A 17,123-nucleotide genomic window follows, 5' to 3' on the forward strand; every position below is an offset into this window, starting at 1 on the left:
TGGGATCTACTGATTATGTTTGCAAGGTGAGTTGGTTAACTCAGTCTATTGGGAAAAACAATCATTTGGTTGCTTTTGATAGATTATCTGTCTTCTTATGGACTAGCCAGCTGAATCAAGTAGTCTAGCTGTCTAGATCAGTAGACTAGGTCACTAAACTGATGTAAGAGGAGGGTGCTGGAGGGGATGTGTCCGGAGAGAGGGTGAAATCAGGACTAGCTTGTGTGGGAGCAGCCTATGTTTGGGTCTGATTATCCTAACATGGATCTGCATCCACTTGTTTAGTAAAGTACCATGCTGCTTGATCTTTGTATTTGGAAAGGATTTTGTGGGATAACCTTGCATGTTATGAGTGACTGTTAAAAATCTTATCATCCTTCTGTGAAAAGACTATATGGTGCTTCATCAGTGCCCACAAAAGGCCTTTTGCCTACACAGAGACCATTTTTTTTTGTTTGGACACGTACTACCCCAGAGGTACCAGTGTTTCACTAGGATTCTGTTTATGATAGGGCCTAATATTAAGAAAACCTAAATCAATGTGAAACTCTCAAAGATGCTGAAAATTGTGAGCATTGATACTGTTGTGTACCAAGGAAACAGATGTTAGCAAGCAGAGCACCATGTCAGAAGCCAGGTTTCTCCTCCTAGTGCAGCTGTTGAGGGTAAGGTTACATGCTACAACTAAGAGAATCTAACAGCTTGCTTAGTTTCCTTGCCTACTGCTTCTTCCTTCCCTTTTCTCTCCCTTGCACTTGTGGGATCACAAGTGATCTGATTCAAATCACTGACCCAATAGAAAATGAGGGCCTTTGTTTGTTTAAGTTAGTTTTTTTTCTGCCAAGTTAGCAAGCTGAATCAACTGATAGGAGGGATTTAGTGAGTATCAGAAGCAAGGTAAGTGTAGGAAGAACCTGCAATGGAGGTTGAGGGTGGGCAAGAGAACAGGAATTCCCCCCTTCTAATGGTAGCAGAACTATTAAATAACTTGGTTGTAATGTGTGTGGCTTCATCCTATCTTGCATTTTAACCCCATTCAGTGTACTTCATGTGTTTACCCCAGTTTCTTTCTTTGTAACAGTCTGTATTCTCTCCCTTCTCAATTGTTCAATTAATTTATTTTTAGGCTTCGTTTACTTGTGGTGCTACCCCCTGGGAAAAATCTTTAAGGCARTTGTCTTCTCCAGAGCTTCTATATTCTCGGTCAGATTATTGACTAACTGTTTCTAAATGTAATAGAGTTGTGCATGAAGACCGTGGCCAAGTAGGAGGTTGTGTCTCAGTTGGAGAAAAGGTGATTGCAGGGCAGAATTACTGATGATACTGCTTAAGCAGTACAGGAAGGTAGTGCTAGAATTGCAGGGGGATCCCTGGGCAGGACTTAAAGACACACAGGGAAGCCAGAACAGGAACGGCAATTATGTGCTTATTAAAAATAGATTTTTTCCCCCTAGATTTCAAGGAGTAAGTTTGGAGTAGCAATTCCCTGGTTTAGCCAGCCTTCCTCAGCAGTGTTAATGCTACTGTCCTAGTTTATTTAAAGTTACCTGCTGTCCTTAACACTTTAAATTCTTCCAGAATTTAAGAACTTATGTCTGGGAGAGAATATTACTGTACCTCCCTTTCTGTTGTGCTAGTCTGTTTGTTCAGTCACCTGGAAAAACTAGTTCAAAGAATGAAGGCTGTGAGTGAAGCTGTGAAGCCCATAATTTCTGGATTTGAAAAGCTCTAATGTCTGTGTTGGTGCTATGAGATCTTGGAAGTGTAGCGGGTCTCATTTAGAGGTGTATCAAATAGGCTGAAGAGGAGCCAGCTGGTGCTGTTGAAAACAAGCAAGCTATTAGTGTTATCTCGAAGATATTTTTAAATTGTACATGGGATGATTTGGTTCTAGGAAATCCATTCTTCAATGGAATTCCATTGAATAAATCTAATCACTTTTGCTCTTTTGCCTTTCTGGCCCTAATGCCTTCTTCTTATATAACTCACGTTTCTTGCTGGAGGAAGCTCCCTGATCATCCCCATGTGTTACTCTTCTGCTGAACATTTTTTGCAGTTTTGTTTTTTTTCCTCTTGGCTGATGAAAGCCTTCTCCAATCTTTTCTCAGTCCTGTAGTTCACCACAATCCATCTTTCTCCTATTGGAAGATATCTCTAGCCCTGCATGACTTCAGAAATTTTCCCCTCACATTTGTTCCAAGTGATCCCTTTATTCCCTCTGCTCTCATTACATTCCTCCTTAAAGCAACTTCCCACCACGGATGACAGGTTCCAGTCTAATACTTGAGTTATGAACTGTCATGAACAATGAGTACCCAGAAGTGCATGTGCTCAGAGAAAGAATGATTAGGGGCTGAGGTTGTGATAAGGAGGGACTGAGTTGGTCAATTTGCAGCAGGACAGTGGAGTTGTGGGATAATTTTACTWCTTCTGGAACTAGAGAAAAGGGAGATCACAAATTGGGAAGGTGAAGTGGGAGATCAGAAGCACAGTGTAACATGCCTCAGTTTACTAGCTTGAAGTAGAAGTGATTAGATCTTTAAACCAAATGATTGTCTGAATGACYTGAAGCTAGTAGTTAACCCTCTGCCTTTTTAAGAATTCAGGATAGCTGTAGCTTCCACTGCAGCAGGGCAATAAAAATGTGAGAATGTGTATGTTATATTTTTCACTGTGGTAATAATAATAATAAAAAATAAACTATAACTTCTGGGTGATTTCAGACCTCTGGCATCTCCAGCCCCTTGTGACTTGGCAAAGTGATGTAAGAAGCTTGGTACTGAGATACTCAAGTAAAAAAGCTTTATAATGCTGTGAAATACAATTTGGTTCTTTTTCTAGCATGACTTATTTTCTAATTCTCTTGATTTAGGTCTGGAGTCAATCTTGGTCTGAGCTCCTGGGATCCTGTCACTATGGAGACTGAAAGTGAGCAGAACTCCAGTTCCACTAGTGGGAGCTCCAGTTCTGGAGGAAGCACTCGTCCTCAGATATCACAAATGTCTCTGTATGAGCGACAGGCGGTACAGGTAAGGCACTGTTATGTTCTAGAACTGAATGTCTGACCATGGAAGGTGGCAGTGAGCCCTTCTGTATTGCTCTGAGCTGTCATATGTCAAGGTAAGAGCATGCTTAGAGGAGTGTCATGTTTTCAGATTTAGGAATTCTTATGCTAGGCCAGATATTTACTCCATATAGCCTGATGCTCTTCTTCATGATTTATAGATGACTCCTCCAGTGTCCAGCTTCTTAAATTTAATCAGTTCTGTGATCCAATAGATTAATCTTAGCCTACTGTCCTATAGCAAGTCTTTCAGTTTATCATCTGAAAGTTCCTCTGGAACATCTGTACTATATAAGAAGACTGGTCTGCCCAGTCAGCTATGCCCATCCCCAAATTCCAAGAGTTTTTTGAAGTCTTAAAAGTGTACTTTCTGCACTGTGATTCAGTCTGTTACTGAATTTGTAGTTATTATGTGCTTTGATGTTCTAATTTGGTGGCTTCACTTTTTACATGGGAACCAGGGATGTCTTGTGCCTGTTATTTAGATCCTGATTTCTCTCTCTAATCATGTTTCAATGGCACAATATTTTTCACAATTGGCTTTTCCTCTTTCTCCAGGCCCTTCAGGCACTCCAGAGACAGCCTAATGCAGCCCAATACTTCCACCAGTTTATGCTTCAGCAACAGCTTAACAGTGCCCAACTTCACAGCTTGGCAGCTGTACAGCAGGTGAGTTGCCAGGGGGCAGAAGGAAAGGAATTTCTCTCTGGGAAAGAGCTTCACTCTCTGTTTATGCAGTGATTTTTATGATGAGGTCCTGATTCACAATTTAGACAACTGACCCCTAAACATGTATTTAAAAGTAACGCAAACAACTAAGAAACAGGAAGCTAGATGGAAAGATCCATTTGACTTTCAGTTACAGAACAGGACAAGATAAAATCTAGACTCCCCATAAGAGAATATAGTTTTTGGAGGCTTATGATTATCCCCTGCACATCCTTTAAATAAAAAATTGATGATGACATCAGTTGTGGGTACAGTAGCATTTTAAAACTGTCTTAAAATGAACCATAGATTGTTGTTTCTCTGAGAATGCACGTGATCTTGCACACATGAAATTTCACATGACGTCCTCTGAATTTTCTRTGTCTTACACTTAGTATCCTGTGTTTTCTTTATCAGTTGTGAGCCAGATGGATCTGGGGAGGGTCTTCTCCAGCAAAGGGGATGTTTCTTTAATTGAGATCTGTTTGTATAAATCAAAATTATATGATGCCTAATTGTCAGGCATTTTTTTTCTTTAGCAACTTTGTTCATTTGTCAGACTTTATCCTTCACTTGAAGATGAATTTTGTGTGTGATGTGACAATAGTGTTCTATCTGTATAATGTCTTCATCAGTAGTTGCAGTCCTCAGGTGTCAGTTCAGGAATCACATAATCACAGAATGGTTGAGGCTGAAAGGGACCTCTGGAGATCATCTAATCCAGCCCCCCTGCTCAAGCAGGGTTGCCTAGGGCATATTGCCCAGGATCATGTCCAGATAGCTTTTGAATATCTCCAAGGATGGAGACTCCACAACCTCTCTGGGCAACCTGTTCCAGTGCTCAGCCACCCTCACAGCAAAAAAGTTTTTTCCCATATTCAAATGGAACTGCCTGTGTTTCAGAGAATCACAGAATGGTTGAGGTTGGAAGGGACCTCTGGAGATATCTAATGAAATTCCCYCTGCTCAAGCAGGGTTACCCAGAGCACATTGCACAAGATTGCGTGCAGGTGGATTTTGAATGTCTCTAGAGAAGGAGGCTGCACAGCCTCTCTGGGCAACCTCGTCCAGTGCTTTGTCACCACCCCTTTTACACCCTCCCTTCAGATACTTATACGTGTTGATAAGATCTCCTCTCAGTCTTCTTTTCTCCAGGCTGAGCAATCCCAGCTCTCTCAGCCTTTCCTCACGGGGAGATGCTCCAGTCCATTAATTATAAGCCTTTTGCTGGACTTGCTCCAGTAACTCCATGTAGGAGCCTGGAACTGGATACAGTAATCCAGATAATCCTCCCCTTCTACTCAGCCTTGGTGAGGATGTATCTCCCTTAAAGGTAGTTCTCAAATCCCTACCTGCAGCTTTATAGTGTAGGGGGAGTAGAATCCTCTTGACCCAGCAATGTGCCCTTGTGGCCAGGAAGGCCAATGGTATCCTGGGGTGCATTAGGCAGAGTGTTGCCAGCAGGTCGCGGGAGGTGATCCTGCCCTTCTACTCAGCCCTGCTGAGGCCTCATGTCAAGTACTGTGTCCAGTACTGTTCTCCCCAGTACAGGAGAGACATGGAGCTACTGGAGAGAGTCCAGCACAGGGCTACAAAGATGATCAGAGGGCTGGAGCATGTGCCCYGTGAGGAATGGCTGCGAGAACTTGGCCTGTTTAGCCTGGAGAAGAGAAGACTGAAGGGGGATCTTATCAATGTGTATAAGTACCTGAAGGGAGGGTGTCATGGGGACAAACTCTTTTCAGTTGTCCCATGTGACAGGACAAGAGGCAAGGGGCASAAACTGAACCACAGGAAGTTCTGCCTGAACATGAGGRGGAATTTCTTYMCTSTGAGAGTGAYAGAGCMCTGGAAGAGGTTGCCCAGAGAGGTTGTGGAGTCTYCTTTTCTGGAGATATTCAAGGCCYRYCTGGATGCAACCCTGTCTAACATGCTCTAGGTGACCCTGCTTGAACAGGGAGGTTGGACTTAGATGATCTCCAGAGGTACCTTCCAACCTTACTGATTCTGTGATTCTATGACAGTTTCACAGAAATCTTTGATATTGACTAACTGAACTTACTATGCACGCAGAGCACTTGCCATGGAATCATATAGGACAGAAAAATTACCTATTACTTATCTTCTCTGACCAATCGTACATGCTGTAATTGAAAGTTTGTTACCTGTAGTAGTGTCATTGAATGCCTGTTAGTAACTTGCAAGACTGGCCCAACATAGTGTTAATGTTGTGGAGTTGGAATGGGTTGGAGCAGCAGGATGAGGGTTGTAGTTTGTAGCGTGACAAGCTGGGGCAGTGGTAGAATATATACCCCTGGTGGGTATATCCTCCACCCTGGGGGGGTGGAGGATTGGAGGTCACRCACTGCAAGTGTCTGTTGTCCACTGCCTTGGGTGATGTACAGGACTGAACTGGTTAGGGAAGAGGAGATACCCTGCTGAGTTGYTACACCTGTTTTGTAGGGCATGGCAGAGATTTATAATCATTATATTGTGTTCCAGTTCTCAGGAACGGGAGAAGGTAGTGATGATGGGATGAGGTGTTCTGACCAAGGCAAATATTTGGATTGGATTTAAAGGTTTTTTTTCAGGTGCTCTTTTCTCTGCCCAATCTCTCTTGCAGGCTACAATTGCAGCCAGTAGACAGGCCAGCTCTCCCAGCACCAGTACCTCACAACAGACTACTGCTACCCAGGCCTCTGTAAGTAATTGCTTCTCCAGACATACCAAAGCCTTGTCCCAGCTCCCCTTGTTCTTTCTCCTCTTTGTCTTTTAGGAAGGAAATAAGCCAGGAAAACACAGCTGCTAAGGATGCTGGGAATCTACAAGATGCAGACATCTTTGAGGATTTGGGGTGCTGTCATTATTGGTGGGGGTTGAGGAGCCAAGAGAAGGTTTCTGAGTGGGAGAGGCTTCTTAGCTGGAAAGGTAGAAACTGATCTCTTTGCTGAGGCTTTGAGGATTCATTATCATGGATTAAGAGAGTATCAAGACTTCTAAGAAGAAGGAGTTACGATCTGCTTGAAAGCTGATGTCAGTTCTTTTTTTTTCGTGGGCAGAGGAAAGGAGGCTTGTTGAATGAAAGGAAGTCTAGGTTTGTCTTGAGTATTGAGGAACTGGGATTTAGTTAAAAAATAGAAGCGTTTGTAGGGTAGATTAATTTTCTTTTGTTTTCTTCAGAGGCTGAAGAAAGAATTATTATTTTTTTTTGATCTCTGTAGAGTTGCATGTTAACAGTGATGCTCAGGTTCAGCATACAAACCTAAACTAGCCAGAAGTTTAGATTGCATTGTCCCTTAAGGCAATAGTTTCTTTCTTTGTCCCTTGTGCAAGATGCAGGGAAAAGCTGTAAGATGCCTGTGCTGACTGTTACTCAATGAGATAATTTATACTTGTTTCTTTGCCCCCATTGTTTCCTATGTGATTTGGGGCTTTTCTTTGTTTTAAGATCAACCTAGCCACCACATCAGCTGCACAGTTGATCAGTCGCTCACAGAGTGTAAGTTCCCCCAGTGCCACAACCCTGACGCAATCTGTGCTCCTTGGGAATACCACCTCGCCGCCTCTCAACCAGTCACAGGCCCAGATGTATCTCCGGGTAAGAGATATATAGACAAAGCATGTCCTGATCATGAACCCCATTTCCCAACCACTCCAGTGTTTTGCTAAATGGGACTACCAGCATAAATTCTTGCCTCTGAACTATCTCAAGCTTTAGGGATCATGTGATATATTTTAAATGCAAATAGRGAATCTTTTGTCCCTGAAACCACARGTTTGACTCTGGACTCGTCTTTTGAGGATAGATGAGGTTTATATTGTGTGGTTTAGGGGTGTGTGCAGGTGAGATCYTTAAGAATCACATTTGTCTCTGCTCTGCATAGATGTTAAAGATCCCATGGCACTTCTCAGTAGAGTATAAATGTAAAATATATATCCTAGACTTGAATACAGCTCACAGAAATAAATCTACTCTTCTCATTCAATGGTGGAATAAAAATATGTCTGGTAAATTACTCTCTTCAACCCCTGCTGAGCTCAAGCACATAAGTCAGGATTCAAATAAATGTGATTGCATAGATTGATGTGAACCAATATCTCATCCCTTAAGTCAGTTTGAGGTCCTGCTATATACAAAGTATTGATTATTGTCAAATTTGATCTAGAGTTTGGTTATCTACCTAAAAAATATTTTCTGCTGCTCAGCTTTCTTTAGTTGGCTTTAAGTACAGACTGTAATCCTCTTCTTTTCAAACAGCCCCTGTCTTGGATGTACATCTTGTATTCTTCCTTCTTAACCAGTCCTAGATATATATCTGAAAATGATAGCCTAGCTTTCTAGCTAATCCTGAGCAGTCTGTGGGAATCAATCCAGGCCCACATTTAATAGAAAATCATTAATTTCCATAAGGAAATTCTTTTCCAGTTTCCTGCTCCTGCAGGTGGTTCCCAGCATTACAGTGCAAGGAGGGTTGGGGGTATTGCAGCGTGTGACATTGCAGCCCAGTGTTGCTTTGTAATCTCTTTGCTTGTGGTTCGCTGTCTTTCTCTCCTCTCTGTTCCTTTCATTCCACATCACCTGACCCTTCCCCAACAGCCGCAGCTGGGGAACCTGTTGCAGGTAAACCGGACCTTGGGCCGCAATGTGCCTCTTGCCTCCCAACTCATCCTGATGCCTAATGGGGCCGTGGCTGCTGTCCAGCAGGAGGTACCACCCATTCAGTCTCCTGGGGTCCATGCAGACACAGACCAGGTCAGTGATAMCCCCTCCCAGGGTCCTCCCCTCTCTCCTGCACTCAGTCACTCTATGCTCTGGTCTCTGTCTTAAGTTCTCCCTGTGTAGAGGATTAGCTCTATTTTATCCTCGTTCCGTAGCCCTATAACTGCTGCATATAGGAGGGTCTGTTTTCTCTTGCCGCTATGTTTCTGTGTTTGCTTTTTGCGTTCAAAGACAGCATTAATTTCTGCTTAAAATTCCTTGGGTGAACCACAGGCTGGATCAATCCTGTCTTCATAATTTCTTGGTTATCCTTTTGTGGAAAGAATTGTGGGTTCTGTGTCTGGTTTTCAGTGGGACAGGTGCTCTGCAATGAAGAGTTTCTGCCAGTGGTAGTTTTCCTTGATACAGTTAGTCTGCTGTTGTAAATATGTCAAAGACTGAACAGACCACAAGGTCTTAGCTCCTGCATTCATCTGTAAATATTACTCCAGGTCAAGGAGCTGCCATGGCTTCCCATTCTGGGGATTTCCAGAGGCATTTTTGAACAACCTGAACTGCTCCTTTTCTGCCTCTGCTGCAGTTACTTCACATTTGTCTTCTCAGGAGCGCTTTCTTTGAAACAAAGTCAGCCATGATCAAACTTGAAGATAACACTGCATATGGAGGGGAGTAAATACAGAGGATGGCAGCACCAAAATGCAGAGAGAAACTGGAGAAATCAGAAGGGCTGCATGCCATGAGAAGAGATGAGGGCCTCCTGAGTAGAAAGCCCTGCAGAGAGAGAGAGGAGGCAGGTGGCACAAAAATCAAAAAGAAATTGCTGAACTTAAAGGGGAATCTCAGTGCTTTTTGAGCCATGCTAAAGTGGATCCTACCAATGCAGAAGCAAGGCAGGCAGGTCTGAAGGCTGTCCCATGCCTTTTAGTTTCTGATGTTGGAATCTACTGTATGGAGAGAAACTCAAGTTCTGTTCAGAAAGTGCCACGAGATCTTTAACTTCCATCAGAGATGGGCAGAAGGGAGTTAAGGTTAATAAGACTTCTGGGGAGGGCTGCATCTGAACTTTGTCCTGCAGTGTTAGCCAGCTCCTAGTGTGAGGCTTAAGCATCAGCTTAGCCTGCATCCCAGTAGCTCATATTGCATGTGTGTTCTCTGCTTCTGTGAAACATACATAACATACATAGGTAACATACATAAAGCAAATGGACTCCATTTTGTATGTGTGTTTCTAGGTGCAGAACTTGGCTGTGAGGAGCCAGCAGACCTCAGCCACTAATGCCCAGCTCCAAGGCTCTACTCAGAAGGCAGCTCTGCCAGGAAACTCCCAGCCTTCGGGCCTACCACAGGCCACAAATACAGGCCAGACTTTGGCAGTGGCTCAGGCTTCTGGCAGCACAGGCCAGTCTCTCAACTTGAGCCAGGGGKCCACAGGCAGCAATGGTGTCTCTGGGGGTGTGGTGGCAAGTAGTGGGAGCCAGACCTCAACAGGACTGAGCCAGGCATCCTCAGCAGGCCCTGCTGGCAGTTGCCAAAGGAAAGGCACAGGGGTGGTTCAGCCATTACCAATAGCAGCTGCCCAGGCAGTGACTGTCAGCCAGGGAAGCCAAACAGAAACAGAGAATGCAGCCACAAAGAAGGGTGAAACAGACAGTGGCGGACAGCAAACGGTGGGCATGAACCTGACCAGGACAGCTACACCAGCACCTAGCCAGACATTGATCAGCTCAGGTAAGTGGGAACCTGCTCCCCCTCTTTGAGCCCACTGGGCCTTTGCCAAAGTATGTTTTGAAAGCCCAGTGGTGAYAGGTTTCCTGACCTGTCTCCCAGCCTCAGTGTTCCAGGATGGATATTCTCTAGGAATTATCTCTGTCCATGAATAAGAAAATTTGATCTCAGCCTATTTAGTCCCCAATCTCCTCTGCAAATAAGCTGTCAGTCATTTGAGAGCTTAACAATTTGAACCAATGCTGGGGGGTTAAAAAGTTCACTTCTTGTCCCTGCTTCTTTTTGTTCCCAGCTGCCCTGCTGCTAATTTTCTGTGCTGCCCTCTTTTCCTGCCCCATRTTTGTAGCCACATATACGCAGATCCAGCCCCACTCACTGATACAGCAGCAGCAGCAGATCCACCTGCAGAAGCAAGTAGTGATCCAGCAGCAGATTGCCATTCATCACCAGCAGCAGTTCCAACACCGCCAGTCCCAGCTCCTCCACACAGCTACCCATCTCCAGCTGGCCCAGCAGCAGCAACAGCAGCAAGCACCATCTCTGACTCAGCAGCAGCAGCAAGCTCAGACCCCGCAGCAGCAAGCTTCATCTCAAAACCAGCAGCAGTCTCAGACCCTTGTGGTGCAACCTATGCTGCAATCCCAGCCACAGCCTGTTCAACTCCAGCAGGACAACCCTTGCCAGCCAGCCACCAAGTCACCTGTTCCAATTCAGTCAAAATCTCTGGTCACCTCCATCAAACCACCTCAGCTTGGGCCTGCCAAAATGTCAGCAGCACAGCAGCCTCCACCACACATTCCTGTGCAGGTGGTGGGTACACGGCAGCAGAGCTCAAGTCAAGCTCAGGCACTGGGTTTGGCTCAGATTGCTGCAGCAGTGCCCACCTCCCGGGGAATGCCAGCTGTGGTCCARCCTGTTTCCCAAGTCCATGTTGCTTCCCCGTCATCTGCTCCAGCATCCTCCCAGGAAGCTCCTCCCCTCACCACAGGGGTAAATTTGGCGCAAGTTCAAGGCACAGCCCACGTGGGAAAGAGCACAGCCTCCACTACAGTTGTGGCTCAGATGCCAGCTGCATTCTACATGCAGTCTGTCCAGTTACCAGTAAGTGACATCACTGAGRAGGAAGATAGTATATGGATCTTTTTGTTCATTCCTAGGACACCAATTTCAGTCCAGCTTTGGGTCAGTGAGATGGGATGTGTAAGGTATTTGGGGAAAGGAATATGGAGACTTTTCCTTTCAGATGCAGTAATTCCARTCCAGCCCTAGAGATTATTGACTGCAAGTAATTCTCTTTCATATGATTGTTCAAAGGCTTGCATGAAATGGATTGGTGATACTCAGTCCTGCTTCAAATAGTAGTATATGTCCTCATCACATACTACTACAGTTAACAATAATTGGCTTCTTTGTTGTCTTTCTCAGCAGAGAGACCAAAGCTGAGTAGGCAGGTAGATTGAACTCACCTCTCCCTGGTAGGTGTGGATACCAGCAGGTCAGAGACCCCTTGGTGTGTGGTATTGGCCACAGAGCTAGGTTCTAGCCTTCTAAGGTTTCCCTAGCAACAGGTTATGCAGAGAAAAATTAAGGTGGCTTATGCTGCACAGGCTTCTGTCATACCTCTCTGAACTGTCCAGATAGAGCCTGCCTAACTCTCTGTGATGGCCACACTTTGCTAGCCCACCTATCCTCAGGTTCCTCAGACTGTTCATTTTCATGAAATTTCACTTGTATAGTCAGGGGCAGATRCACCAGATGTTTCTAAACTCTGGCTCCTCCTTCAGGCAAAACATGTGATGGCTCCCTGATTTTTGAGAACTAGAGGGTAACTCTGCTCTTGTCCAGCATGTTTTCCTTACTGTTCTGACTCTCTTCCTTTGTAGAAACAATGATCTAGCTAAAGGCCCATTTGGAAACAGGTGAGTGACTGCCATTCCACTTCCTTCTTCCTGGAGTAATCCCTTGAGCCTGGGATAGTGCTAGTGTCTTGATGTTATATCAGTGTATCAAGATTAATTGAGACATCATATCCTAGTCATAGTGCTGTGCTGGTGAATGCCTTAGGTTTTTCTCCCAGAAGGCAAATGTTCCTAAGCAGAGGAATGTGCTGCTGAGGTGTCAGGGGAAGTAACTAAGCAGAAGATAAAGGAAGATGGAGCAGGGTATATTCTCCTGTTGCCTTCAATCTGTAGTTCTGTGATTTGGGGAGGTCCTCTTTCTGTTTATGTGTTCCTCTTTCTTCACACAGGGCAAGTCTCAGACCTTGGCGGTGAAGCGCAAGGCAGAGTCAGAGGAGGAGAAGGAGGAATCACCCAGTGTCAATGCAATTCTGCCTGCTAGGTCCTCTCCTGTGACAGACAGCCCCAAAAACATGGAAGAGAAAAGTGGCCTTGGAGGTGAGGTGCAAACGAAAGCAAAAYGAATGTTTTGTGTTGGCTAATGATCTGATCTCATATTGCAAAGGGAACATTAGGAGTAGAGAGAGCAAAGGTTACAGTGACTCCCATTGTCTTAACATTCCAGATAAATCTGATTCTGCTGCCAGTGCAACCCCAAATACCACAAGTGAAGCAACATCAGTCACACCCACCTTGGCTTCCACCCCAAACCTGGCAATGGTGTCACGTCAGATAGGAGACTCCAAACCCCCACAAGCCATCGTGAAGCCCCAGATCCTCACACACATCATAGAGGGCTTTGTCATCCAGGAAGGAGCAGAGCCATTTCCGGTAAGTGTCCATTGCTGCAGAAAAGGACATGTATCTCTTTTGAGAGGGTGGTGGTCTACCTTCTTTCCACAGGAATTTCTTTCCTTGTGCTCCAAGTCTGCTTTTTTCCTTAAGATACAGGCAGTGAAAAGAGGAAGGAGAAGGAGGAAGGTTTCATTTATGAAGCAAGCATTAAGTTGTGTTACTAAAGAAAGTGAACTGGAGGGAAGTGATGGGAATTGTTTTCCCCAACAGTCCTCAAAACAATAATCTATTCAGGAATTATAAGAAGGTTCTTCTCTCTGGCTTTTAATGGAGGGAAAGATGTACTGCATGTTGAACAAGCAGCAGGTGAAGTAATGGAAAATACAGTTAAATGGAACTGCAGATGCTTTTACTGATGGGCAGAACTTTCTCTTCCTGTCTAGGTTGGTTGTTCTCAGCTATTGAAAGAATGTGAGAAACCTCTGCAGGGAGGGGCTCCCTCTGGACATAGTGAAAACCTGTCCAGCAATTCTCCAGGAGGGGACAGTGCTTCTATGGGTGAGTTTTAGGAAATGTTACTGAAAGTTNTTAGGAAATGTTACTGAAAGTTGTTTTTTTTGTTTTTTTTTTGTTTTTTTTTTGTTTTTTTTTTTTTTCTGTGATACTTCCTTATCTACTTCATACATTATGAACTTGTATTTCTTCTTATGCTTCTGCTAACTCTTCAGAGACTCAAACTCAGGCTATAGACATAGGATCTCCTTTTCTTGAGTGCTAAAAGATGATACTTTTTTTTTTCTTAAATATGATTTAATACACCTTATATCAGTAACAAGCAGGAAATTCTGAAACATTCCTGTCTGTAATGACATTTTGAAGGCTATGAAAGATGTGTAAACTTAGCTGAGCTGCAGTGATTAAGATCTCCCTATAGCCTTGTAGGATATGAGGGATATGCTAGTTCTAACTTGCCCCAAAAAAGGATAATGAAAGCAGAAATACACTGTACTGTGCAACATCACAGTGTCCTAATTAGGGGGCTTCCACTTCCCCTCTCCCAGATTCTTCCCCAAGCTAAATACTTTGTATATTGAATAGAAAATACTCTTTGGAATCAGTCTGTTCTAAAGAAGAGCAGTGGAATGCTGAATGATGATGTGTGGTTTGCTTCAGTTCAAACCATCAAGTGGTCTGCATCTCTGTGTCTCACTAGAGCTTGATAAGAAGGCAAACTTGCTGAAGTGTGAATACTGTGGAAAGTATGCCCCAGCCACCCAGTTTCGTGGCTCCAAGAGGTTTTGTTCCATGACTTGTGCTAAAAGGTAATAGCAGTACCTCATCTTCCTTTTCTCTGACTATCAGTTATCTGGAACTGGGCATGTGCCTCTATTCTAGGTAGTGTGCAGTACTTCAATACATCTGATCTACCCTCCATGGGATACACTGACCATAGAGATCCTTTAGGTTGGACATCCTAATGGTTTGTGAATGCTTTTAGACCTGGAGGAGGTAGACGTGATGTTGAGTGTAAACAGGATTTCTGACTTCAAAAAATGAGATGGGAAGGGGGAAGTTTTTACTGGGTTCTGAAGAACCACTCTTCAGTCAGATGCACATCTGGCTGACTAATCAAATGCTTACTGTTAGCTGTCTGCAGCATTTTGCTACTAGACAAAGACATAAGGGAGYATAGAGAGAATAACATGGGGAGAAGTTGGACAAGTCATTGCTATCTCCTGTTGACAGTAGAGGACATGTTATGGGTCTTTTTCCCTTAGGGGAATGACTTAATCGACACTTCAGATATTAGATCAAAACTCTGATATCCAAATATTGCTTGTGTCAGAAGTCTGGACTGGTTCCTTCCAAGGGAAGTCTTAGGAGGAGGAGGAACAGAACCTGATGGTAAAGAGGAGTTCTATCTCCATCTAGAGAAAGGAGAAGCAGTTGCTGTTTAAGTAATCTATTTCCTAACTGCTACTCTGGTTCTACTTATTTGAGGTACAATGTCAGCTGCAGCCATCAGTTTCGGCTGCAGAGAAAGAAGATGAAGGAGTTCCAGGAAGTTAACTATGCTCGCGTACGCAGACGGGGACCACGGCGCAGCAGCTCTGAAATTGCTCGAGCTAAAATCCAGGGCAAGCGCCACAGGGTAAGGACATAGTCCTGTCTGCCTCTGTTCAGGCAGATCTCACTGTAAAGTTTGTCACTGCTGGACATACAGGTTTCCTATGGTGGACATGCTCTGCCCCTGTAACTGCTGTATCTGTGTTAGCTGCTGGATGGTCCTGGTTGTTSTTCTTTGAGGCAAGGACTGAGTTTCTGGACACTTCCAAGTGCTTAGGCCAAGCTTTCACAAGACACTGGTTCAGACCTAACTCATTCTGCCTCCGTACTGTTCCTGTCTTAGTGACAATGATGTGAAGTGTGTTTTTGCTTGTTGTAAATGCACTCAAAGCTGAGGTGAAATGCATGACCCATCTTCAGACATACAGCATGTGCAAAGTGCACATTGACACAGTTGTTACTCGAGATGTAGTGTGTTCCAGTTGTGCATCAGCTGCAAATAGTGGATTCACACTTGTACTTGTTCTGTTTGCTCTGTGTTAATTCCAGTATGTGTTACAGAGCTCTCAGTGAGTGAAACCAGCTGAAAGCCTTGGTATAAAACAATCCACTTTTCCTGTTTGATTACCTTTCTTACAGCTTAAGAGTTAAATCAGATCATAGAAGGGATCTAATGAGTTCCAGAGTGAGTATGAGGAAGATGAATGGACTAGCGGGAAGGCAGAGAGATTATGAGTGAGGAGGAAGGGAGGAAAGGGTAAGGCCTGCCTCTTCTAGTATCAGTGGTCTCTTGTGTCAGCTGCCTGTGGACCAACAGCCTGAGACAGGGACTGTGGGAAACTTCTTCTGTTCCTAGTTTCTTGTTTTGCACTTAATTATTGTTACTTTCTTGTAATTACCTTTTCTTTTTTTCTTGTGGGCTTGTAGGGCCAAGAAGATTCCAGTCGAGGCTCTGATAACTCCAGCTATGATGAGGCTTTGTCCCCTACATCTCCAGGGCCCCTGTCAGTGAGGGCCAGTCATGGAGAGAGGGACTTGTCAAACTCCAGTATAGCCCCACCCACCCCAGATCTACATGGCATCAACCCAGTCTTCCTATCCAGCAATCCTAGTCGTTGGAGCGTAGAGGAAGTGTCAGAGTTCATTGCATCCCTGCAAGGTGAAGTTAASCGCTCTCCTGCTATCTTGTGATCCAGCACGGGAAAAACTGTTGGCTGTCTTTCTGGCAGCGAGAGGCCCTTAAAGTCCAAATAAGAGATGTCTGGTGCTTTTATTGCACACTGTAGTCTCTGACCTGGAGTGGACTATATAGGTGGACTCCCTTAATGCCTGGAACAGCCTGTGTCCTCAGGTGGCCTGTGGAGTAGAGCTTGGTGGGAGATGGGGGTGCTGGTTAGATTCCTAGCTTGCTTTCTGTACCTGCCAGCTGCCCCAAGAGTGGGAGTGAGGAGAGTGCCTGGAGTACATRTTTCTCAGTGCTATTTTCTTGGCTTCGCAGGCTGCCAGGAGATTGCTGAGGAGTTTCGGTCACAGGAAATTGATGGCCAGGCCCTGTTGCTCCTCAAAGAGGAACACCTCATGAGTGCTATGAACATCAAGCTGGGACCAGCTCTCAAGATTTGTGCTAAGATCAATATCCTCAAGGAGACCTAACAGCTCTGAAGCTAGAGGTCTTCCTTTTGCTGTGCAAAAGGTGCCAGCTTTGGAGTGTTCTGCTCGAGTGGTGAAAGAGGAGACCGTCCCATRTGATCTTGCATACAAGAAAGAATGAGAAGGAAATTTAACTGAGTTGAACTGCCATGCACAAGTCTGTGTCTTGGTCTCTTTATGGTGCTACAAGGGGGAAGAAAACTCCCATCTGGCCCTTGAAACTTCTTTCCTCCTTTGTGGTTTTGAATATGCTTCTCCCATACACCATGTAAAGAAGGGAAGGGGAACCTCTTTCTGCCCTAATAGACTTCTGACAGGGAAAGCAGGGAACTGCCCTGTCTCTTTTGCCACAGCAAGTGCGTTAGATCTAATGTAGTTATTTTTAAACCTTGCTATGCCAGAGCTTGAAGCATAGGGGAAGCTTGCCAAGCACTAATATTGTGAGCAGCTGTTCTTGCAGCACTTGCGAAGAGGATCAAGTAAATTCCAAGTGACA

The 17,123-nt window shown here is 44.5% G+C and overlaps 1 protein-coding gene across 6 annotated transcripts in view; it reads left to right on the plus strand.

Annotated features, from left to right (window-relative positions):
• The window catches only part of PHC1 (polyhomeotic homolog 1), an 18,429-nt gene extending 1,645 nt beyond the window's left edge, over positions 1-16,784 (plus strand). For 2 of the 6 annotated variants that reach the window (XM_085298882.1, XM_085298886.1), the window contains exons 2-15: positions 2,873-3,029; positions 3,623-3,733; positions 6,396-6,473; positions 7,221-7,370; positions 8,370-8,525; positions 9,725-10,220; positions 10,510-11,318; positions 12,466-12,613; positions 12,741-12,946; positions 13,354-13,468; positions 14,124-14,232; positions 14,912-15,062; positions 15,905-16,136; positions 16,476-16,784. In XM_085298882.1, the coding sequence (XP_085155008.1) occupies positions 2,916-3,029; positions 3,623-3,733; positions 6,396-6,473; positions 7,221-7,370; positions 8,370-8,525; positions 9,725-10,220; positions 10,510-11,318; positions 12,466-12,613; positions 12,741-12,946; positions 13,354-13,468; positions 14,124-14,232; positions 14,912-15,062; positions 15,905-16,136; positions 16,476-16,630 (3,030 nt within the window). In that variant the 5' untranslated portion in view covers positions 2,873-2,915 and the 3' untranslated portion in view covers positions 16,631-16,784. Of the gene's footprint in view, positions 1-2,872; positions 3,030-3,622; positions 3,734-6,395; positions 6,474-7,220; positions 7,371-8,369; positions 8,526-9,724; positions 10,221-10,509; positions 11,319-12,465; positions 12,614-12,740; positions 12,947-13,353; positions 13,469-14,123; positions 14,233-14,688; positions 14,816-14,911; positions 15,063-15,904; positions 16,137-16,475 lie in introns of those variants that run through there. The other 4 variants (XM_085298883.1, XM_085298887.1, XM_085298884.1 and 1 more) reach the window with 3 other exon arrangements.
• Positions 16,785-17,123: the final 339 nt, after the last annotated feature.

The sequence above is a fragment of the Rhea americana genome, unplaced genomic scaffold (assembly GCF_003343005.1).
Source record: "Rhea americana isolate MKP2758 unplaced genomic scaffold, rheAme1 scaffold_142, whole genome shotgun sequence".
Taxonomy (NCBI): Eukaryota; Metazoa; Chordata; class Aves; order Rheiformes; family Rheidae; genus Rhea; species Rhea americana.